This window comes from Numida meleagris, chromosome 17, assembly GCF_002078875.1.
Source record: "Numida meleagris isolate 19003 breed g44 Domestic line chromosome 17, NumMel1.0, whole genome shotgun sequence".
In the NCBI taxonomy this organism is placed as follows: Eukaryota; Metazoa; Chordata; class Aves; order Galliformes; family Numididae; genus Numida; species Numida meleagris.
In genome coordinates this window covers 3,800,620-3,823,762 of record NC_034425.1, presented here as the reverse complement: position 1 = coordinate 3,823,762, position 23,143 = coordinate 3,800,620, and the positions used below count along the sequence as shown (strand labels likewise).

Below are 23,143 nucleotides of genomic sequence, written 5' to 3'. Positions count from 1 at the left end.
TCAGGGGGCGGGACTTGCGGGGCCACGCCCCGTGCGTGGCGACGCTGTCTGGGTGGGCGTGGCCGCTGATTGGATACGCCCGCGGGGTTGCCACGCCCATCGGGTGGGAGGGGCGGAGAGGGGCAGAGCGGAGGGAGGAGGGCAGGGAGGTGGGTGGATGTTGTGTGACATCCCGGCATTCTTCTTTGTGACCTCCCCACCTGTGCGAGACTTCGGGAAAACGCATGGAATCCCCGGGCAGATTGGTTACGTGGCAGAAAAAAATACTAAAAAAGCCGGGAGTGGTGTTTTCCCTCTTATCATCCTCCCCATCAGGGAGCTCAAGCCCCAGCTCGACCATTGGGCTGCAGTTTCTCTGCCCAAGGCTCCTAGGAGGGGACTGGAGGAGCAGTGTTTGGATGTTGCGTACGGCACAGTGCTGTGTCCTACTCCATGGACGGGTTTCCAAGCCCAGCTATGGTAGTGATGCTTCTCATCATCCCCCCATGCATGTTGTAACGCTGCTAACGAAATAGAGGTACAGGTAATAGGCACGGACTGGTGTGTAGATGGAATTGTCCCTCTTCAGAGCAATTGCATGCTGAAGAATGGCGATGAGGTGTTGGGCGGCCACAGCTGTGCCAACAGCCACATGGCACAGCAGGGATACACACAGCGAGGGGGTTTATTGAGGACAGGGCCCATTGTGTGTGCGCTCGTTGGCAGGAACTGAGGCTCCCGGCCGGGGCTCGGGGCCTTCCTGGGGAAGGGGCACAGAGGAAGGACCCGCAAGGGTCACCGAGTCCATCTCCTGCCCCACGCAGCACCGCCCAAACCCAATGTCAGAGAGCAGTGCCCCAGCAATCCTGAGCTCCGGCAGCTCGGGGCCGTGCCCGCTGCCTTGGGGAGCTGCTCCGTGCCCACCGCCCTCTGCGGCAGAGCCCTTCCCTCAGCCCCTCCCCTGGCACCGCTCCACGCGTTCCCTCGGGCCCTGTCGCTGTCCCTCCGCTCCCCGTGGGGCCCGTCCCTCAGCCTGCTCTGCTCCGGACCCACCAAACCGCCTCAGACCTCGTCTCCTTCGGGCCCGGGTCCGGCTCCGGTGCGTGGGGCGCTGCTGCCACCGCGCGGGCGCTGCGCTGTGCCGCAGGGTGCGGAGGGAGGGATGGGTGCCCGGCTTGGGTGCACGGGTCCCTGTGGCGAAGGCAGTGGAAGGTGTAAAGCAGGGCTGGTAGCAGTGCCGTCAAAAGACAGGGCTGCAGCTACCCCAGGCAGCGCGATCGCGGAGCACCGGGATAACCCGGCGCAAACAGAGGGACCAAGGGCTGCGCTCGGGTCCTCTCACTGCAAAGCCCGTCCCGAGAGCGCTGCTCTGAGGTCGCTGTGAAGGTGCTGAGGGTGCTGCTGCACGGCAAGTCTCCGGTGCCGACCCTCTGCAGCTGTGGGAGCGGACAGACACCGAGCAGGACGCTCCCTCTTGCCACGGTGCCGCCGAATCCAACCTCTGCTGCGCTGGGCTGCCTTCAGTTGCTCTGAAATGCCACTTCTGAACAGCAGAAGGTTTTTCCTAACGATTACTTTTGCTGACCTTCCCAGCTGTTCCTTTCCCAGGAGCTCACGCCTGGGATAATCCCCATTTGGTTACACTGGTCCCAATGGGGACAACTTCAGCTGGCTTCTCTTCCCCTGCCCCTCGTGTAACAGCCCCCAGGAGCAGCCGGCTGGGGCACACGTAAAGATGCATTGTGTCTTTCCCTGGCCAAGCCCTGCTCTCCCTGCCCGCTGCCTGCCAGCTCGCCCCGAGCATTCAGTGCTCAGCAATCAGCTAAATCAGCTTTATCCCTCTGTGGGCAGTCACGCCAGGGTAAAGAAATCAGCACCAGAAGCCTGATGGGATCCTCTGCCGGCTCGTCATCTTAAAGCCTCTCACCTCTCCTCGTCTTTCATCACGGTTATAAACCCCTTAGAACTTCATCACGTGCTCCATAAATAACAAATATATAAGCGAGGTTCTGTGTGTGGCCGCAGCCCGATCCCTGCCGTCCCACGGCCGCGAGGAGCCGCAGGATCAGGCTGCAGAGGAGCAGCACCAGGTCCCCATCTCACAGCCGGTAAGCCCAGCATTTCTGGGACCTGGTGGTCCCCATGGCCTTGGGGATAACTGGTGGCCTGTGGGTCGCTGCGGTGTTCTGGGGCACGGGGAATTGCCCCAGAGGGGAGGGAGCTGGGGCACTGAGCTTGGCTTGCCCTGGATTTTGGAGGTGAGAGCGTGGACTTTTATTATTTATACCTGAGCATCTCTGTGGGCCATGCAGATGCTTTGGGCTCTGCAGTGCACAAACACAAAGTAGGGATGGACAATTTTACAGCGTGCACTTGGCATGCTGCTACATGTACCTTGACACAGGGGGGTCTGGAAAGGAGCCACAAGATGCCCTGGAGCTTAATATACCCTGGGGTACAAATGACTCTTGCAGGAGGCTGTGTTAGAGCGGGGGAGACAGGTTGATGGAGCTGGGAAAAGAGGGGTTTCCTCCTAACTCTAGTTATCCCTCCCTGTGTGCCCAGGGACCTGCAGCCATCTCAGCGTGCACATTCCCTGCATGCCAAAGACCTTTGCGTGTGCAGGGAGCTGAGAAGCTGAGCAAAAAGCAAAATCTCGTTTCCAGAAAAGAAACACAGCTCTACCAGCCCGCTGGCTGTATGACCTGGGTTGCCAGAAGTGCCAGAGGGGAAAAGATTCGAGGAGAACGAGCTGAGAGCAGTGCTGCTCCCCACAGCGCTTCTGCTCAGGCTGTTGTGCTGGGGTGCTGAGAAGTTTCTATAAGTACAGGGGGTGCCTGAGCCACCCCAGCCTGCTGCAGAGCCCTGATCCAGTCAGCGGGGTGAGCAGATCCAGCAGCTGATGACAAGCTATGAGTCCTACAAAAATCACAGCGCCCGTCTCCCGCCGTACTGCCACACTTTGCTCCCGTCCCATCCGTGGGAGCACGAAGCACTCGTTCCCAGTGTGTTGGTTTGTCTTGCACTTACCCCTTGGCGATAAGAACTGGCACGAGGGATGCAAAATACTTCCCCTGTCCCTGATAGCCCTAGTGCCCAGAGAGCACGTCCACTGCTAACCCAGCAATTCTTTGAAAGGGAATCGCAGCAACACCCCACCTCACCACTTCCAGCACCCAGCCCTCACCCTTTCCAGATGGAAAATTCCCAGCTCGCTCTGGCTCTGCCCTGCGCAACGCTTGTGCTGGTAATGCTTTTGTTTCTATAAATCCTATTAGCTGGAGGCAAGGCTATAATTAGCAGGGAAAGCCGGCACCTCTCAAACAATAATCAGAAATGACCTGGCTCCACGCTGGCTTTGCTGCCAATTGTTCTGAATATTGGCTGACCGGTGGCTCCCGCTTGGCTGGGAGCTGCTGCCACTGTTCCTGCCCGCAGGCCAAGGGTGCTCGGGTTGCGCTTCTCCCTGGGTTTATTAACTTGGTTTGATCGGGCATGAAACATGAGGCTGATTTATGATGCAGAATCTGACCCAAGCAGAGGGATCTGGCCGGGCTGTGTCAGGCGGGTGGGGATGGATGGGACGGAGCAGCAGGGACAGTCTTGGGGTACGGCCATTGGACTCAAGGGCTCTTTGAGCAATGCTGGGGCTCTGCTTTTCCCTGCAAGGGAACACTAGAGGACTGCTCTCCTGAGCAAACTTCTGCACAAGCATTTACAGGGTCCAATCCCACATCTGTTCAGCAACGGCACCCTGACAGCACGAGGGGACCTCCCAGCCCTTGGGGTGCTTGTGACTCCAGGCACTGGAGCAGCTGCAGATGGGCTCATCCTGCCCATCTCAGCCAGCTTTTCCGCTGTGGCCATGACTTAAGTGCCTAACGGGGGCTAAGCCATCTCATTTACCCCCTGAGCAAGCTGGAAAAGCGAATAAACCCCCAGCAGCAAAAGCTGCCTCAGACTGCATGACATAGAATTGTAGAACACCCTGAGATGGAAGAGACCCACAATGATCACGGAGTCCAACCCCTGGCCCCACGCTGCACCACTCAAGCCCTACATGTGACAGCAGCGTCCCCAAGCTCGCTGAGCTCTGGCAGCTCGGTTCCATGCCCGCTGCCCCAAGGAGCTGCCCCACGTCCAGCACCTGCTGATGCAGAACCTTTCCCTAATCCCCAGCCTGATCCCCTGACGCAGCTCCAGGCTGGTCTTCTCTGGTGCACACATGGCACTGACGTCACCCTCATGGCCTGGACAGGGACAAGATGCCTGACCCCGGCTCTATCCCACTGCCCAGATCCTGGGCACAGAGTCCCTGGGGCTAGAGGTTGGCCACAGTGCACAGCTCTCTCCAGCTCTGAGGGGTGACAGCAGTGTCACCGTGGGTGGGTATTTGCTGCAAATATCTCCACACACACACACACACACACACACACACGTATATATAGCAAAAGGATGGCAGGCAGCCTAATCCCGTGCGTGATCAACAGGTATTTTCGACAGCTAAGAGCTCTGGAAGAGATTGGCTGAAATTAAGGGTGCCGTGACGCTGCCGGAGCTGCCCCAGATAACCGCAGCCGGGAGCAGAGCAGGATGCCCGTGCTCAGCGCGCTGCCGTTCCTGAAGCCCGCTCACCTGCAGGGCACCCAGAATTCTCCCGGGCGCCAGCGCCGGCACACGCTGCCTGCCAGCGAGTTCCGCTGCCTCAGCCCCGAGGATGCCGTCAGCGTGTTCGAGATTGAGAGGGAAGGTAAGGGGCTGCCCATCCCCATCCCCGTCCCCATCCCGCCCCAGTGCCAGCGCTGGGCGCTCACCGTCGTCCCCTTTCCAGCCTTCATCTCCGTGTCCGGGGATTGCCCGCTGCACCTGGATGAGATCCGCCACTTCCTGACGCTGTGCCCGGAGCTGTCCCTCGGCTGGTTCGAGGAAGGCCGCCTGGTGGCCTTCATCATCGGCTCCCTCTGGGACCAGGACAGGCTCAGCCAGGTAGGAGCCGTGCCCCGGGGACCGGCAGCGGGGACTTGGGGCTGCCCCGCACGGCCCCGCTCACGGCCCCGTTCCCTCCCCGCAGGCAGCGCTGACCCTGCACAAGCCGCGGGGCTCAGCGGTGCACATCCACGTGCTGGCCGTGCACCGCACCTTCCGGCAGCAAGGCAAGGGCTCCATCCTGATGTGGCGGTACCTGCAGTACCTGCGCTGCCTGCCCTGCGCCCGGCGCGCCGTGCTCATGTGCGAAGATTTCCTCGTGCCCTTCTACGAGAAGTGCGGCTTCAAGGCGCTGGGTCCCTGCCAGGTGACGGTGGGCGCGCTGGCCTTCACCGAGATGCAGCACGAGGTGCGGGGTCACGCTTTCATGCGCAGGAACAGCGGCTGCTGAGCCCCGCGGCCCCGCTCTGCGCCAGCATCGCCGCTGGGAGGGAGGCGGGGGGTGGTCAGCGCCGCGAGCCCCCTCCGCCCCCACCGTGGCTGCGCGTCTTTCCCCGCTGGCCCCAGCTGCAGCCCCCTGCCGACGCGTCTGCCTTTTGGCCAAGGGATGAGCCTGGCCCCAGCCCATCCCTGTGCCTCCGACATCCCTCCCCCCAGCGCTGGGGAAACACCCGGCCTGCAAGCACCGAGCCTGCACCCCTCTAGAGCTGGGGCTATGAAGGGGAGCCCAGGAGGGCTGCGCCCCCAGGGGTTCCGTTAGGGATGGAAAGGCCGAGAGCCTCAGCAGAGCCTGAAAACCCTGAGCCCCCAGCCCAGGGCTCCTCTCCCCGGCACACCCCAATGCCATGCGTGAGCTCAGTGGAAGCCAGGCCCTGCTCTGAGCAGCCCCTGCAGCCACCCCCCACCCACAGGCACCTTTCCAAGCATGAGACCCCCAGGGTTCCCCCCACCCGTGGCCACCCCAAATCACACAGCCAGGATCCACCCCGCAGGGCCAGTCCTGCGCGCAGACATCACCTGCCCAGGAAGAGCCCTCTGCAAATGCCTTGGTCTGTTGTGAAGCAGCAAATAAAGATGCAGTGGTTTTCTACACGCCTAGCTCCAAGCATATGTGGGTCCAGCCAGGCAGTCTGGAGCCATCCGGTGCTCTTAGGGGTGTCTCAGCTTTAAGGGAGATGGGGCAGACCCACACCAGGGTATCTGATAGAACTGATAGAAGGTGGGACACACACCTGGGGCGACACTGCCCGTGTGCAGGGGATGGAGGCTCTATGGGTCATTTTGCTTTAGCCAAAGGAATTGTCCTCAAATCCCTGCCCCTGCCCCAGGAGGGGTTTTTAGAGGGGAACGGGGGAGAGCATTCCCTCACCGAGCAGGGACAGCCCTACTGACTGCTGCCCAATCCCCCCCCCGCCCCAAAAGCATCAAGGGAATCGAGGCCTCGTGGATCTCATTAAATACAGGTAGAAATTTATTCAGGGAGAAAAAAATTCCACAGCTTTTTTTTTAAAAAAAAAGAAAAAAACAGTATCAAAAAGAGACAACTGAGGTGAGGTGCCAATCTTTGGCTGGAGCAGCACCGGAGGAGCGGGGAGCAGGGCTGCAGCCGGCCTGCGGCAGAAGGGGGGGGGCACATGGGACTGAGACCCCAGCACCTGGATGCTCATTTTGACGGGGGACTTGTGCTGCCCCTGTTAACAGCACTGTCACCCACCAGCACTGGATGAGCCACCTGGTTACACCCCGAAGGACAAGAGGGGACAGTGGGGGCCCGGGGCAGCAGCATGGGGGGGTCCTGAGGAGCCAAGCCCTGCCTCATCATGGGGACTCAGAGGGAGATGAACAAAACCACGGGAGTGCCTTCTTCCATGCTTACATCCCAGCACGGTGCTCCACTTCCAGGCGGAACCTCACCGAGATAAGGGGAACAAAGCAGCATCCCAATCCCACCCCCACCCAGCGAGGAGGACAGCCTTGCTCCCGAGCCCCTGGGGAGTGAACATCGGGCTGAAAAATACCTTCAATCCTCAGCTCTGTGAGTGTCAGAGCTGCAAAAACATCTCCGGAGCCCTCCGCTGGGGAAACCACCAGGGTTCCCCCCACAGCCCATGCAGGAGAACACCCTCCAGCCTCCCACAATTAAAAATCCCAGGGCTGAGAAACGCTGGGGGACCTCATCCCACTGGGACAGGTGGGAGAAAGGGACGAACCAGAGCACGGCCACAGAGCCCCCATAAGCCCCAGGCACCCCCCGAGGTGATGGACACGGCCGAGAGCCGTAGGTACAAAAGTGCCCCTGCAAAAAGGGGGTTGTGTTCACAGTAGGATTAGCACTGCAGGGCCCTGCTGCTGCCTCACCCCACAGGCTGTGGGCCTGTCCCCGGGGCTGGCAGGGCCCGGAGCCCTGAGCAGGCCGGCCCCAGCCCCGCAGCCCCTCCGTGGGTCAGTGCAGGACCTGCTCCAGCTCGTACTTCTCGCAGAACTTGCTGGTGAAGGGCAGGCAGGTGAGGTACTCGATCCAGCGCCAGTTGATGGGGTAGACGTACAGCCAGATGAACAGCGAGGCGAAGAGGCCCAGGAAGACCAGCAGGGACACGATGATCATGGCCCGCTTGCGGTACTTGTCCACCGTGCCGAAGGTGATGTAGGGCAGGAAGGCGAAGGAGAGCAGCAGGCCGCTGAGGAAGCCGAAGAGGTGGGCGATGTTGTCGATCCAGGGCAGGAGGCCGCAGACGAAGAGGAAGAGGACGATGCCGGAGAGGTTGAACAAAGCTTTCCACGGCTTCTCCAGCGCCTGCCAGCTCTGGAAGAGCTCCACGAAGAGGCAGGCCAGCAAACCGAACTGCGACCCGGCGGGGCCCACCTGCAAGGGGTCAGGCCCCACACGCGTCACCCAGCTGCGTCCCCACGGTCTCCCCCTCACAGCACGTGCTTGCTGTGGGGCTGTTTTGGCAGGGCCATGCGCTGGGTGTCTCCCACGCTCCCATCCCGGCGCAGCAGGGGGATTAGGGCACTCGGTGTGATCCCCTCTAAAGCCCGCGGGCTCCGCTGCCAGCAGATTAGCCATCTGCCCGCCCGCACACTGACACGTGGGGCACACGGCCCATGCGAGCCCCACACGTGGGGCAGAGACCCCCTCCCCAGGCATGGGGCAACCTGCTGAGGAGTGAGACCTCCATGCTGGGCTCCGCAGCCCCCTCCCGGTGAAGCTCAGGGTGATGTTCCATGCACGCAAGCATGTTTGCTCAGTGCCCAGCCCGGAGCTCATCTGGGGAGGGGGGGCAGAGATATGGGGAGAGCCCCCCCAGCCCCACAAGTCGCCCTCACCTCCGCTCGGTATGGCAGGAAGATGGCACTGGCCAGATTGCCCGTGATGCCACTGAGGATGAAGATGATGGAGATGCGGTGCCAGCCTGCCAGCTTCTCCAGGTCCCGCAGCACTGTCATCTGGAAGGTCACTGACACCAGGCAGTGGATGATGCTGGGGGTGGAGGATCAGCGTTAGACCCCTGCCCTGCGCTCCCACTCACTGCTCACACACTTAAGACAGCTCACAAAGCTGTCTCCCATTAATGGCATGCATTGCTGTAGCTTGAGGGCGCTCCCCCATCTCCCCTCCCAGCCCACCAGGGGCCACAGACATGCTGTCCCAAAGGATGCTGCCATCCCAAGCCACCCTGAGTGCCCACAGCCTGCCGCTCACCCCGCGTGCAGGAACAGGGACAGCCACAGGCGGTAGATTTGGTCGGGGACTTCTGGGTTGAGGAAAGGCAGGAGGCCACAGACTTCATCCAGGCAGTGCACCTGGAAAGGCAGACGAGGTTGGGAGGTGACAGGGTGGCAGCCCATCCTGCTGGTGCCAGTGCAGTGATGCCCAGCCAGGCTGCTCGCCCCAAGACCCCTGCAATCCCCCCCCCCTCTGCAGCCCCTCACCTGTGAGCAGAGCGTTGCCTCCTCGTGGAAGTAGCCGTGCATGAACTCGCAGTACTCCCGTGTCGTGATCTCGCAGCTGGGCAGAGGGCAGGCAGCGGGCTCACCTGGGGCAGGGTGCACTCCCTGCTCCAAGCACCCCCAGTGCACGGTCCTGCTGTCACTGCACATCCCACCCTCAACCCCAGGGCCTCCCTCTATTCCTGGCACAACCAATGGGGGGCATCCAGAAGCACCAGGAGGGTGTGGGGTACACTGCCCAGTCTGCCCTGGGGCTTGGTGCCCGCTGCCTGCAGCTCACCTGCCCTTGGTGCCGATGCAGCAGGGCCTGCCCTTGATCTCGCAGTCCATGTGCGGGAGGCCTGTGTGGTTGGTTTTGGTCTCGTAGGTGCAAATCTATGAGAAGGGAGAGGAGCTGCAGTGGGGGGGGGCTGCTAAGAGCCTCCCACAGCCCCCACACCGTGCTCCAGGCTGTCCACCTCCTGCAGAGGCTGTGGTGGGGCAGATGGTGGGCACCTTGTTAAGGGTTCTTACCGGCCACCTGGTGATGTCATCTGGCCACACGTGGGGGGGGTTTGAGGCTGGCTCTTCACATGTCCTGGTGACAGGAGGAGGACGTGGGGGTCACTTAGGGTCTCCCCTAGCACGACCCTGCCCCCCATCTTGAGGCCAGGCACAGGACAGGGGACCTGCAGCCACCCCCCCCCCCCCGAAGGTTCCTCAGACTCAGGAAGTTCCTTGCATGCTCAGTATCCTACAGCAAAGCACACTGCAGCCAGATCACCTGCCAGGTAACTTCACTGAGTGTCTCCTTGAAATGATGCATGTCCCTGCTAATCTCAGCCCAGGGATCGGGGCAGGCAGGGCCAAGCTCAGGACAGCGATGCTCCTCGGGTGGCATTCTGGCTCACCCATCACATTTAGAACAGACCTCACTTCCACTTCCCCACCAATTCCCTCTTCCCCACCACTGCCCTACGGCACAGAAGAGTCACCCACCCCTTAGGCAAATCACCTCCAGGCATTCAAGCTGCACACTCAGCCCCACGCAACTCACCTGGGGTCCTGGTGACACACAGCCCCCGACGTGCGCTTCTCACCGGAGCCCGTGGTCGGCGTGTTGTTGTTCGGCCACTTGATGAACGTCGCCAGCGTTTCCTGCGGGGACGGAGAGGCTCAGAGCGTGGGCACGTGGGCACTGCTCTGCCCCACGCTCATCCCGTGCCCCAGCCATGCCCGCACCGAGCAGTCCTGTGGCAGTGTCTGGATGCAGCCCGATTTGTCGTTCTGGACGCAGCAGCCCGAGTTACGCTCCCGGTCCCGCTCGCGCTGGATGAGCCGCTCCACCTGGCGGTCCTTCCGGATGCAGGGTGAGAACTTGGCTCCCAGGTGGATCAGGTCGATCTGGAAGGAGGGGGATGCTCCCAGGGATGCTCCAGGTTCCATCCCGTCCCCACCTCCCTTCCCAACTGCTGCCCCACTGATGACCCCACAGATGAGAGCCCACCCAAATGGATGGAGGGTGGGCAGGGGACAGAGTCTCTCTCCCAAGCATCCCATAGTGATGCTTTGGCTCTGGGAGGTCTAGGAGCAGGCAGGAGGAGTTCAGAGACAGGGAACCGAGGAGCAGGGCCACAGGTTGGGACTAGGATTAATGCTGTGTAGCTAGGGGAGAGGAGAAGGGAGCACCCTGAGAGCCCCACCTCAGGCTGGGGAATCACCTACCGAGCTGGGGCCGATCCAGAAGTTCTCCTGCTGGATGTACTTGACACTTTCATACACACCTTTGTTCCTCAGCACCTGTGGAACGAGACCAGGGTCACACAGCCAGCTGGGGGGGGGGGCACAGCCTGCAGGGGCTGAGCCCTTTTGTCCCCAGGGGGCTGCATCCCTCACCCCATCAGGATTACCCCCACTATGTGTTTGAGGCTGCCATTTAGGAGCCAGGCACCCAGGAAGTGACAGCCCCGGCTTGTAGCTCTTAAACTTACTAACTCTGTCGTCACGTGCTGGGTGAAGCCAATGGGAGCGATGCCATACGTGCCGATGACTAGCAAGGTGATGAGGATGTGGACAAAGGTGATCCAGTAAGTGAAATATGGCCTGGGGAGCAAAGGGGACAGGGTCACAGCCCCGCCATTGGCACAAGGATGCTGCGGTAACCTGTGGAGAGCAGTCCCCAAAGCCCAATCTGACGGGGACACAAATCCGAATTGCACCCGGGGAGCCCCAAGGAGCGGGGCCGACCCCGGGGGGCTGCGAGCCGTGCCCTCACCGGTGGCTGTCGGTGATCTCCAGCTGCGACTGCACGATGCTGCTGAGGCTGCGGCGGTACGTCCTGTTCAGGCACTGGCCCACCACCCCCAGGCCGTAGTAGCGTTTCTTGCGGTCGAAGGCGAAGTGTTTCACTTTGGAAGCGATGCGCCTGCCCCTCTGGGGGGCCGGGCCGGCCGAGGCGGCAGCAAGCCGGGCACCCTCACGTCTGCGGGGAGAGAAAACCATCAGCGAGGAAACAGCCCACGGGCAACCCCACCCATCCTGAGATGGAACAGGGGCTGGGGGAATCTCTTGGCTTTGTCCTCATAGCGGTGTGCTGGACGTGCCCAGCGCCCTACAGCAGAGACTGGAGGACATCACACTGACTGGGGGGGAGGAGGGGTTGTCAGGGCGGGGGGCTTGGGGTTGGCACTCACAGTGCGGTCTGCTCCACCTCTGGGGATGCCCTGACGTCCTCCCCCACTGAGTGCATGCGTAAATACGTGGCTGAGAGCGGTGGTGACTCGAAGACGTCATCCGGCATGGAGTACATCTCGTCGTGCATGTCCATCTGGAAGGAGCATGGGAGAGAAGGGGATCCCAGTGTCATCCCAGTGACCACACATTACACGTGCAAAGTGCTCGTTGATGCCTCCCACCACTCAGCGAGTCCTTGCAGCACTGGGCATAACACCCACTGATGCCCTCGCTCTTGGGGCAGGGCTGAGCACAGACACCAGGGCCCTTGGCACACGCAGCCCCAAATACAGCCCAAACCCCATTTGGGTAAGAGACCGACCCGGACCCAAACTAAGAGCAAAGGGGCTGCGACAAACAGGGCTGCCCAGTGAGCCACTGTCCCGATCAGAACACTGCTCAGCCCCACGTCGGGCACCGGGACCCCCCCAGCTCCAGTGGCCGGCGTGGAACAGCGCTTGCCTTACTGAAGAAGGAGGAGTCCAGGGTGTCAGCGGTATCCACCACGTCCTCATCCATGAAGCTGGGGTACATGAAGCTCCTCTTGGTGCTCCTCTGCTTCTCAGCCAGTGGCTCCAAGGCAGAGCGGCCCTTCGGCAGGGGAAGCAAATGAGGGTAAGTAACACAGAGCCTCAGTGCTGCAGAAAGTGGGGGGGCTTTGTCATAGCCTCCCCCAAAGCACAGCAAGCGGTGGCAAACATTAAATGCCAACCACGGCCCCGTGCAGAGCTCACGCAGCTGCCTGTTGCTCCCGAGAGCCAGCAGTGCTGGGCCACGGCCATGACAGGTGGCATATTTCTAAATCCCCTTCTTGGTCTCTGCCCCACAGACCGTCCCCAAGGCTCGCAGGGGACTCCCCAGGTGACAGAAAGTGCCGGAGAAACTTCCCCTGCAGCAAACGGTTGCTGGCTGGACCCAAAGGCTGCTATTTTCAAGGGATGGCGTGCGAGCAAGTTCCACTTTCTGGACCAGTTTCCACCAAAACTTCTCTTTTTAAGGTTAAAACCCACAACCTCCCCCTCCCAACCTGCAGCGGGCTGCAACAGCGGCCTTTGTCCATAGCAAAAAGCCAAGAAACGAAGACAGCAGAGGGCTGAGGAGCGAGCCAAGAGGACGATCCCCTTCCCCAGCACTCACGCGGAGCAGCGCGGCGGCCGCCCTGAAGCTCATGTGTGCCACGGATTGCCTCTTGCGGCGCGGCAGGCGGCTGTAGCCGGAGCGGGCGCTGCCCAGCGATGCCAGCGACGCGACGCCGGGGGTGAGCGGGGGCAGGACGTGGTGGGGGGTATGGGGACGGTCGGTGTCGTCGGGGTGGCGGAAGGGACGGCCTCTGGCCAGCGGGTCCACGATCTGCAAGAGGGAGAGGTGCGTTGGTGACGGTCACAAGGACAGGTCGGCGGGCGCTCCCCGTGCCCCGAGCTGTACCTTGGGCATCTTGGCCGGTTTGGGTGACTCGGTGCCCTGGAAGGAGGGCACCTCTTGGCTGGGCAGCTCCATGTCGCGGTAGGCAGCCTTCAGCTTGCCGTACCTCATGCTGCAGTGCTGCAAGCTCCGGCGCTGCCAGTGCTGCCGCTTCCCCTCCCAGTCGCCGCTGACGCCGAACCATTCCGCCGTGCCCCTGCGCGTGCGATGGATGCACTCGTCACCCGCTCAGTCCCCCGGTGTCACCGTCCCACCCTGCCCTCCAACTGGGGACTGGAGCTGGGTGGCTCGGCGCGGTTCTGAGCTGACAGATCCGTGGGATCTTAGTGGGATCACCCCACTAAGCTATGGAGATACCCCATATCGGGACGCACACACCTCGAGGCATTTGCTCCTACAGCACCAAGACATTATCCCAACCAACTCTACTGTGGGCTTATCCCCAGGCAGCCAACAGCTGAGCCACATGGCACCCTCCGAGGCTTTCCCTTGAGCTGGTACCCACATCCCTGCCACAGAAACCCCCAGCCCTCACTTGCGGATGCTCTGGGACAGGGACGTCTGTCGGCGGAAGCCCGGCCGTCGCTCCGAGCTGTCACATCCCTTCGAGCGTGGCTCCTGCAGGCTCTTGCTCTTCCGATAGATGGGCACCTTGGAGGGCTGGGAGGCAGAGCACAGGGTTACAGAGCACAGAGGGTAGCTATGGGGTACGTCAAACCCAGCGTGGGACGGAGGGGTGCCCCCCGGAGCTCACCTCCTTGCGGGTGCCATCCTCCTCCGCCTCCCGGGGTGGGGGGATGACGATGGAGAGGTTGGGGGGCTTCTTGCTCTGCAGCCGGCTGCTGCTGGAGCGGCTGCTCCCGTTCTTGTTGCTGGATGCCATCTTGGGTAGGTGGCAGGCTGCGGGGGGGAGCAGGGAGTGAGTGGGGGGGGAGGCAGCCATGGCCCTGTTGCTGCATCCCCTCCTGCTGTTCTCTGCAGGGTGAGTGCATCGGTGCGGAAACGCCGGCAGGAGCATTAATGTTAATGGGGCTCTGCCCGAGGGAGACCCCAGAGAGAAGGGAAATACTGTGAGCACCTCCCCCCTCACTGGGAGGGATGTGCATCGCTCTCCTCCGATTGCTCACAGCTACCTGGGAGCTCCTGCAGGGCAGCACTGGGGCATCCCAGACAAAGGGACAGCCCTGAGGCTGTGTCCCCTGCACCTCTTGCCATAGCATCAGCTCAGGTGCTGTCACAGCACCCATGCGACCGTGCATGCAGAACGTTCCCCTCCAGCACATGCATGCACATGCCGGGCTCTGGGCCAGCAGAACAAGGCAGAGCAGATCAAAATCCTCCCCGTGCACAGAGCTGGGGCTTAACAGCCGGGAGCTAAATCTTCAGGCAACCCCTTCCTGAGAGCCCCCCTGCAGCCCAGCTACACCAGGCTGTCAGCAGGGAAAGGTAATTCCATCCAAGCACGAGGGAGCAGTCCTAAATCCTATTATGGACCAGTGGGGCTCCTGCTGGGATGCTCATCCCCTTGGCCTCTCCCCATCCACGTGCCAGAACTGAGGGCACCTGCCCAGGGCTCCCAGCTGACAAGCATCCTCTTGTCCTGCTTGGTGTGGCCAGCACATGCCAGAGTCCTGCTGGGGGGCAGCCACGAAGCAGCAAGGCACCCTAGGGTACCACCCATACCCTGCCCCACTCCCCTGGGGCTGCTCCTCCCCGCCACTGGCCTTCACAGCTTGGTGTCCAATGGGATGAGCTCCTTGGGGACACTGGCACTAGAGGGCAGCCACCACCCAGCACAGCCCGGTGCTGCAGCCCAAACGTGCAGGGCTTAAAATCAGCACTGCTGTCCCATAGAGAGGGGAGGGCTGTGTGGTTTGGGGTGGGCTCCTGCAGGCTGAGGATGGGGAGGGACGCAGAGACTTGTGTGTGGTGCTGCTCCAGCTGGCCCGAGGTGGGGCTCCTGTTCCCCAATTAACCCCACACCCCACCAGCCTTGATGAGGCTGCAGAGGGTAATTGATGGAGGGGATCTGTACTGGAAAAAGTGAGGCACCACTACCATAAATGTGATTAGGGGCAGATGTTTGAAGCCCCATCTCAGCCTACCCAGGATGTCCTTACCTCATAAGAGTGGCAGGGATCCCACGCAGCGCGTCCTGATGGGCTCCTTCTTCCTTCACCTCCGTCCTTCATGCACGGGAGCCCGAGGGCATGGCTGAGGTCCTCCTGCTCTGCCTGGTGGGACCGGTGCTGCAAGAGAAAAGCAGAGGTGAGAGATCAGGTCTGGCCTGCAGAAAGCTTCCCGGGAGAAGCTTTGGAGTCAGGGCTGTGAAAGGGAGCAGAAGCAGCAGGGTAAGGGCAGGGCCATCCCCCAGGCACAAACGTCAGGGCAGGATGCTGGGACAAAGCCACAAAGCCACACCACTGCATGGCTCTGGGCAGCCACAGGACACCAGGGACACGCTGCGGTCACTGGCATGGGGCGAGGGAAAGGCACCGAGCGCAGCAGTGCACCTGGCAGCAGTGCCTTGGCTGAAACAACACAGGGCTGAAGGGGAATTCTTTCACCCAAAGCTCTCAGCAGAGTGAGAAAAGAGCAGAAAAGAAACACAAGTGCTGCGCAGAGGTATTTGATGACCGCTGAGCTGGGAAGGCGCCAGCCAGGCGGTCCGGCCCCAGCAAGCAAAACTTTCCGTCCCGCTGGGGAACTGCAGATGCTGTTTGTTTTCCTCCCGGGGCAGCCAGCAATCAGGCAGAGGTGCCAGCTGCAGGCAGGGCTGGCTCCGGGGAGCCCAAGGAGATGGGCACGGGGACACACAGCTGTGGGCGCTGCTATGGCCACAACATCCCTCGTGCTGCCCCACCCAGCACAGCGAGCCGCACACAGGGAACTGGAGGAGAACTTGGAGCCAATGCTGCTGTTTGGTGATGCAAAAGGACCGGTGCTGTTTGTGCCCCCGATCCCATCCCTAATTGCTCCATCAGACTCCCACGCAGCTCCAGGTGAGAACCTCAGTGCTTTCCCGTGAAGCACATTTGCAATGCACCGAACCACACGAGTGCCCTCCCACGCAGCGTGGGCGCAGTGGCTGGGCAGCTGTACCCCACCAGGCACCTGCGGGCCCGGTCACGCGGCCAGAGCACTTTTCACGGCTCTTTGAATTAATGCAATGCTTGGCATCCAGAGAGCAGGAGGAGGGGAGCAGGATCCGGCAGCTAAATCCCCTGGGTTACCCAGGCACAGGGCTGGGCAGCATCCATGCCATGAGGTGTGGGAAGTTTCACCCCACGCCAGCAAAAAGCCTCTGGGATGGGGCTGGGAATGCATTCACCCATTCCCCTACGCGCTTGGCACTGGCACTCAGCCCTCCCAAGCGCTGGCACAGCTCTCACTCCATGTGCTCAGCGTGAGATCAGGCAGCCTGAGCCCGGAGCAAGCTGCAAGGAGCTGCAGCCACAGCCAGCACAGCCCTTCACCCTCCAAAGCACAGCACAGAGGGGTTTGTCACCGCTGCGGTGCCCAGCCCTGCTCACCCCAGGGTCACCCTAGTGTCCCCACGGGGGCCAGGCAGGAGGATTTTGCCTTCACCCAGGCGAGGGCTGGGGCTTTGGGCTGAGCCACGAGAGATGCTGACCCAAGGAAACACACCCAGGGAGGAAAGAGATGGAAAAAGTGACGCAGCTGACACATGGCATCAGCACAGGGCGATGCCAGGACGCTCTGAGCAAGGAACCAGAGCAAAGGGACCAGCGGCAGCGCCACGCACCAACCCGCAGAGCCCCTATACGAGACACCGGAGACACCCCGCTGAGGCAGCCCCACAAAGAGCCGTTCCATTAGCAGAGCACCACGCCACCAGCGTGCCCATAAATGATTCAGGAGCACACTGAAGCAGCTCATCAGCACTGGAGCCTTGCTGCTCTCGGTCTTACTGCGATTTAGAGCTGCCTTTGCCTTGCCAAGCAAACCTCTTCGACCTGCCCAGCACCTCCGTGGGCTCCCCAGGCACGACAGCCCAAACCTAAAACCCAAAGCTAAAACCTTACCGAGAGCAGCCGGGCCGGGCAGGAGCCTGACAGGTTCCCTGGGTGCGCAATTGGGAAACGCTCCTCACTTTCCTTCGGCCTATTCCCACAGCAAGCAGGACGTTGGGCAACCGCCGCGTGGTTTGTTCATCCCGGATGAGTTTCAGGCGCTCGGCACACCCTGGAAGGAAGCAAAACCACGCGGCCGAGATAGAGGCAGCCAGCCCACGGGGTGCACTGGTGGCTGTGATAACGCTGAGCCAGGCTTTCCTCCTCCCCTCCCACCCGCACACAGCTCGGGCACTGGGCTAAGGAGGCGAGGGCAGATCGGGTGCTTGCAGCATTGCTGTGCGTTGGGGCACCTCCCCGTGGCACATCCCTACAAGAGCACGGACCCGCTGTCAGGACCACCTCCTCCCCACAGCAACGCTTCCAGGAGCCGTGTTCTCCAGGTTTCCTGAACCACTATCTGCACGGAAAGGGAAGGACTTGCCCACAATAGCTGGATAGGGATCTTCCCGGCCCATTTCCCAAGGCACGTGCACGTTCATTCCCAGCACGTCCGCCTCTGCCCAAGGGACTGACACCCAAACAACCTCCCCCCCACAGCCCACTGCAAAAGGGCTGTGCTCTTTGTGAGCCCAGCTGCAGACCCACATCCTCTCTGCGCGTGCACCCCTGCAGCACTCCCCAGCACCACGTGCAGCGCAGATTCCCCAAGCTGCTGGGCTTCATTAACCCAGCCCGGCTCTATCAAAGAGCTGCACGGTTCCTCAGGGCCTTCCCAATTCCTGGCTGGGCTCTGGGTCCCCCTGTGCAGGGTATGGCTCTGCAGGGCTGGGAGCACCACCGGCTGTCGCTGGGCTCACTCTCGCATCCCTGTCTGATGCAAAATAATTTGTGTGAGAGGCCAACGGGCAGACGTTCCTTCCTACAGGTCTGCAAAATGCTGCTGCTTTGAGAGCTGCTCTTGGAAAGAGCACACAGTTGGGATCTGCAAACTCCCTCAATGCTCTGCTCCTGGGAGAAATGTCCTGGGGGGTCCCAGTGCTTGCTGGGGGTTCCCCCCCTCTGAGCTCAGGGCATCGCTGCGGGATGCGGCAGCAGGAGGCGATGCTCAGCCCCGTGCAGGAATTCCACTCACCCCATGCATGAGGTGACTGTGGGCACTCAGTGCAGCCCTCACCGTGGACGAACACCGAGGAGAGCTGCTCAGCCCTGGCTCGTATCTCCCAGACCAGAATCCCTATCTGCACACAGCCACCTCCAGGCTTGTGCTGCTGTCCCACCAACGCGTGCACACCCTCCCCTCCTCTGAAGCATCAGCCGGTTCTGCGGCCTCATCTGCTCTCCCAAATTCCACCCAAGAAGGTTTATCCCACTCCTCCCCAACGCAAGACCTGCATTCCCCACGGGAAAGCCCAACTGGGAGCGGTCCACCCTGTCCCACACATCCCATCCAACGCAGCATGAGCAGGGCATGCAGCATCCAAACACAGCAATGCCGTGTGACGCTGTGCCCCCACCCTGGCCTCGCATGGCTGTGAGCTGCCAAGACCTTCCCTGGCCCAGCACCCCCCCCGCCAGGCTTCCCCTGCACATTGTAGCCGTGTGCCAGGAGCACACTCTGCAGCCTCTTGGGTGCCAAGAGCCGCTGCCTTCCTCCTCCTCCTCCTCCTTCTGGAGCTGGTGGGGTCCCAGCACTCACCTATCCATCCCTCTCTCCCCAGCAATGCTTTGCCATTCATTCCCCTCTCCCAGCTCCCTGCTGGCACACAGGCTGCACCCACGGGGCACAGGGCCCCCACCTGCAGCACGCTCGCTCCCAGCCCTCCCCCCGGCTCCAACATTCCCACAGCCGGCGAATTACAGGGATAACCCAGCCAAATCCCCGGCACAAGCTGCCGCATGACGCACGGCGGCACCTCCGAGCCGGGCAGCGTGAATGCACGCCCCATGGACGCAGCCCATCTCCCTGCCCAGAGCTGCTCAGCAGCAGGGATGTGACAGCACCGTCCCTGGGTCCCTGGGCAAACCCGCAGCTCCCAGCCATCCCTCGGGCAGCCCCCGGGATGGGTCAGGGATGGAGCCGAGCATCGCTGCCTTGCTCGCCCCGCTCTCCCCACGCAGACATCAACGCGGCCCCGCGCCGAGCACGTGACCTCGCACCCACGGTTGCCCCACGGATGTGGCATTTTGCGGGTGGGGAAACGCGAGGCAGAGTGTTAAAACGAGCCGCCCGCTCACGCACGTGGACGTCTCATTGCAAAACGAGGGCAGCGAGGTGTGGGCAGGGAGCAGGGGAGGTGTTGGGTCCCCCCCACACCAAGGCTGAGCCCGCGGCCCCGCTGCAGTGCCCGTCCCCAGCCAGCGTTAGGAGAGCAGCCACCAACCAGCTGCGTCGGTTTGGGGTTCGCTTTGAGTTTTTAAGCAGTGATTAAGTGAGAAATAGGGTGAGCGCAGCGAGGCTTTGCATGATACTTGCAAGTTAAAGCCCAGCTCTCAGCACTACTCAGAGGCTGGGGAAGAGATCGTGACCCCAAACGGTCCCCAGTGACCCTAAATCCTGACTTGCCATGCCAATGACCCTAAATCCTGGCTTTTCACACCGCTTTGCTGGGCGTCCCCTGGTCCAGTGACCATTAGAGAAAAGCTTTTCCATCAGCAATGAGTTATGATCCCAGCACTTGTGGGCTCGTATAGATTTGAGAGAGGCAACTAGGTCTCAGCCTTCAATAATTCACTCGCCTTGTGCAATCCCCTCCAGCACAGAGCCCACCACCAGAGAACACAAAGGAAGAACGGGGCTCTGGGGACAAGCATCCCACCGCAGTGGGTGCGGGTGGGGCTGGGTCCAGCTCTGCTTGCATGAAGGAGGTTCTGAGGGTTTAGCTCAGCAGAGCGAGCTCCAAGCACTGCTCCCCGCCTCCTCCTTCAGCCCTCGGAGCAGATTTGGAGCCAAGCGCCTCCAGGGTTAACTCCCGAGGGAAGGACGCACTGGGGGTTTCCTGGAGTTTGCCGTGAGTTAAACAGGAGTGACATCAGAGGTGAAAAGCACAAAACCAACCAGCAGCCCTCAGCCAGAGCACGGCCACGTGCTGCTCAGCCTTCGGTCCGCTGCAGCCAAACAATGCGACCCAATTCAATGCGAATTCCCCCCCCCCCCCCCTCCAGCCCATCCCCACCAGCCTTGGCCCCGTACCCCCGTGAGATTTAGGACCCAGCCTTTGCACGGCCCCCCCAGCACGCACCCATCATGCCCAGCTGCCTGCTTGCCTGGAAGCAATATCCCCGCAGCCCTGTGCCGCACCACCAGTCCCAGCGCGGACGTTTTGCCATCAACCCCCCCCCCCCCACCCCACGCTGTGGTTTTCACCCTTTCCCAGCCCACGGCTCGAGCACCCCTGGGTGCAGCTCCCACTGCAGCCACCCCCGCCCTGCAGGGTGCACGGCAGCAGCACCCGGTGCTGAGGGTCCCAAAGCATTCGTGGCAAAGGGACCGCAAACACCACCCAGCACTCCCGGCTACAGGGTCCCGATGGACCTCCGAGCACTCGTGACCAGAGGGGCCCCCGAAAGGGTCCCCAGAAGACCCCAAAGCATTCGGGGCCACGGGCTGTAAAGGACCCCAAAGCATTTGCGGTATAAGGGCTGTTCCCAAAGTGCCCGTGGCAAAGGGACCCCGGAAGGATCGCGCAGCACCGGCGGCACAGGGACCCGCAGGGCCGCGGAGCGTTTGCGGCACGGAGGAGCGGAGGTTCCCCAGCGCACGGCGCGGCACACGCGGCCGGGGCTCCCGCAGCGCGTTACAGAGGACCCCGACCCAGGCGGTGCCGAGCCCCCCCCCCCACCCCCGGCAGCGCTGCCCCGCGGGAAGCCCCGGCGGTGCCCGAGCGGCCGCGGGACGGTGACGTGAGGGCCCGGGACTTCCTCCTCCCGCCGGGACCGGAGGCCACGAAGTGCCCTCTGAGGTCCCCGGGGCGCGGCCGCCCCGGTGCGGGGTAACAGCTCGGGGTGCCCCGCAGCACCGTGCCCGTGGCCGGGGAACTTCGGGGCCCTTCGACGCGAACGCTTCGGGATCCTTCGGCCGCGCGGAGCGGAACGGGGGAGGAAGGAGGACGGGGACAAAGCGGGGAGGAGGGGACAAAGTAACGCGGAGACACCGGCAACCCCCCCCCCGGCAAGGCCCGGTAACACAACCCGCTCACCTCGCCGCCTCCACGCCCCGCTCCCAACGCAGGACCCGGCACCGCCGCTTCCACCTGAGCCGGGCGGGACGGGGCGGCACCGGGAGGGAGGGGCGGGGCCTCAGTGGGGGCGGGGCTTCGGTAAGGGGCGGAGCATCGGTGGGCGTGGTCTGAGGAGGGGGCGTGGTCGAGGGCGTGGCCTCGCCTAGGGTCCACCCCGTAGTGCGCCCCTCCCCGTGCTACACGTGGGTGCTCCCAGTGTCATCCATGAGTGCTCCCAGTGCCATATATGGGTGCTCCCAGTGACATCCGTGGGTACTCCCAGTGACACCCATGGGTGCTCCCAGTGCCATCCGTGGGTGCTGCCAGTGCCATACATGGATGCTTCTGGTGCTGCACGTGGGTGCTCCCTGCTGGCTGCTCATGGAGCCCTCCACCCCCCCCCCCACTCCCCCAGCTGCTGTTGGCGCTCACAAGGTCTGAGTCCCTGCAACGGTGGGACCGGGCACTGTAAGCCCAGCGGGGCAGGTTTGAGTTTTAAGCACTAAAAGGCTCTGCAGGGAGCACCGGAGCCATGTGCTGTGTGGCGCAATGTAGGGCCAAATTCAGCACAGGGCAATCCCAGGCATGGCTGCTGTGCAGGCAGAGGGCACCCACCGCTCACATCCAGCTGTGGTGCTGAACACCTTCCCCACCGCAGCCACCACACTGGGGCTGCCTGCCCCCTACCCCACCAAGACCCCCAGTCCTCCCCAGGGTACTCCCCAGCCCTACTGCTGGGAGCTTGGCAGACACACTGTGGCTGTCACACCACAGAGGGCACTACAGGCCTGGGCACGTCCTGCTGGCTGGGCTGGATTTGGGGTGACGCGTTCTCGAGGCTGGGGCTGTGTGGGGCTGCAGAGCCAGTCCCATGTGCTGCACGGGGTGACTTGGCCAGAAAGGGACGGCGGTGAATCCTATGGGGAAACGCCCCTGCTTCTGTGGTCCCCGACACCGGGTTGCTTTCTGGGAAACCAGCCCCAAGCTGAGATTCATCCCACTCCTATTGATGAGCTTTGTGGTGCTGAAACCTTTGCAGGCTGCTTTTGGCACGCCTGCACTGCTGAGGCTTCTATATGGGAAAACAAGTCCTGGGTTTTGCCATAACATGAATCCCTGTTTCACACCTTGCAGCCCGGTCCCTGCAGCACGGTGCTGAGCTGCACCCCCAGCAGCCTCCTCCCAGCACCGAGTCCCTGCCCTTTTCTGAGAGCTTCTCATGTGTCGCATCCTACAGAAGTGAGGCTCCAAGCCAGCCCTCCCCTCGGCACCCTCGCATCAGCGAGACCAGCCAGCAAATCTGTTCCTGGTAGAAATGAGGGTGGAAAAAGCTTTGGGTTCCTCCCAGCTTTTGGAAGCTGTGGTTGGAGGTGGGTGGAGCAAGGCAGAACCAGGTGCCTGTGACACGGGGTGACAGTGAGGAGAGGTGAGGTGGGGGTGTCCCTGGCACTAACTTCCCTGGGATGGGCTGCAAGTTGGGGCACGAGGAAGGAGAGCAGGGACCTGTGCCAAAGTGCCAGCCGCCAACCTCTCCTTGTGCCTGAGAGGGGACTTAGGAAACAGCAAGACCTGCCCTCTGCCTTGTGTCACCTTCACAGGCCCTCGAGTTCTTTGGTCTGCAAAGAGAGCAGGAAAAATGTCTGTCCTGGGACATGGACTCAGGAAGGGAGAGGCCATGAGGGTCACCCCTGTGAACCCAGCAGAGCGTTGGGCAATAAGGAAGCAAAGCAAATGACCGAAAAAAAACCCAAGGGAGCAACGTCACAGCGTTGCACCAGTGCTCCTGGGCGCTATGCACTGTGAGTCACCTGCAGCCAGGCAGTGTGTCTGGGCTGGATTGTCCCCAAAGGGCTGCAGGAGGGACCACGGTGCTGTGCACCTCAAGCTGGGGCTGAGAGA

At 62.0% G+C, this 23,143-nt stretch overlaps 2 protein-coding genes across 4 annotated transcripts; one reads left to right on the top strand and one right to left on the bottom strand.

Annotated features, from left to right (window-relative positions):
• On the top strand, window positions 1,143–6,095 carry AANAT (aralkylamine N-acetyltransferase). The gene is made up of 3 exons (XM_021415004.1): window positions 1,143–4,729; window positions 4,811–4,965; window positions 5,051–6,095. The coding sequence occupies exons 1-3, from the start codon at window positions 4,573–4,575 to the stop codon at window positions 5,354–5,356; spliced, it is 618 nt and encodes a 205-aa protein (XP_021270679.1). The 5' UTR covers window positions 1,143–4,572; the 3' UTR covers window positions 5,357–6,095.
• Window positions 6,354–21,361, bottom strand: RHBDF2 (rhomboid 5 homolog 2). Of its 3 annotated transcripts, none has more exons than XM_021415001.1 (20): window positions 21,224–21,361; window positions 17,037–17,196; window positions 15,111–15,239; window positions 13,745–13,890; window positions 13,526–13,650; window positions 12,994–13,186; window positions 12,706–12,918; window positions 12,031–12,159; window positions 11,529–11,662; window positions 11,111–11,317; window positions 10,827–10,938; window positions 10,561–10,635; window positions 10,078–10,239; window positions 9,893–9,993; window positions 9,370–9,433; window positions 9,137–9,231; window positions 8,839–8,914; window positions 8,609–8,709; window positions 8,233–8,386; window positions 6,354–7,768 (listed from the first exon to the last, which is right to left on the bottom strand). In XM_021415001.1, exons 4-20 carry the CDS (start codon window positions 13,871–13,873, stop codon window positions 7,349–7,351), a joined length of 2,490 nt encoding a protein of 829 aa, XP_021270676.1. In that variant the 5' UTR covers window positions 13,874–13,890; window positions 15,111–15,239; window positions 17,037–17,196; window positions 21,224–21,361; the 3' UTR covers window positions 6,354–7,348. The 3 variants fall into 3 exon arrangements, with proteins under 3 accessions (XP_021270676.1, XP_021270675.1, XP_021270678.1); XM_021415000.1 differs by having other exon boundaries at window positions 7,349–7,768; window positions 17,037–17,898; window positions 21,224–21,314; XM_021415003.1 differs by lacking the exon at window positions 17,037–17,196 and having other exon boundaries at window positions 7,349–7,768; window positions 21,224–21,323.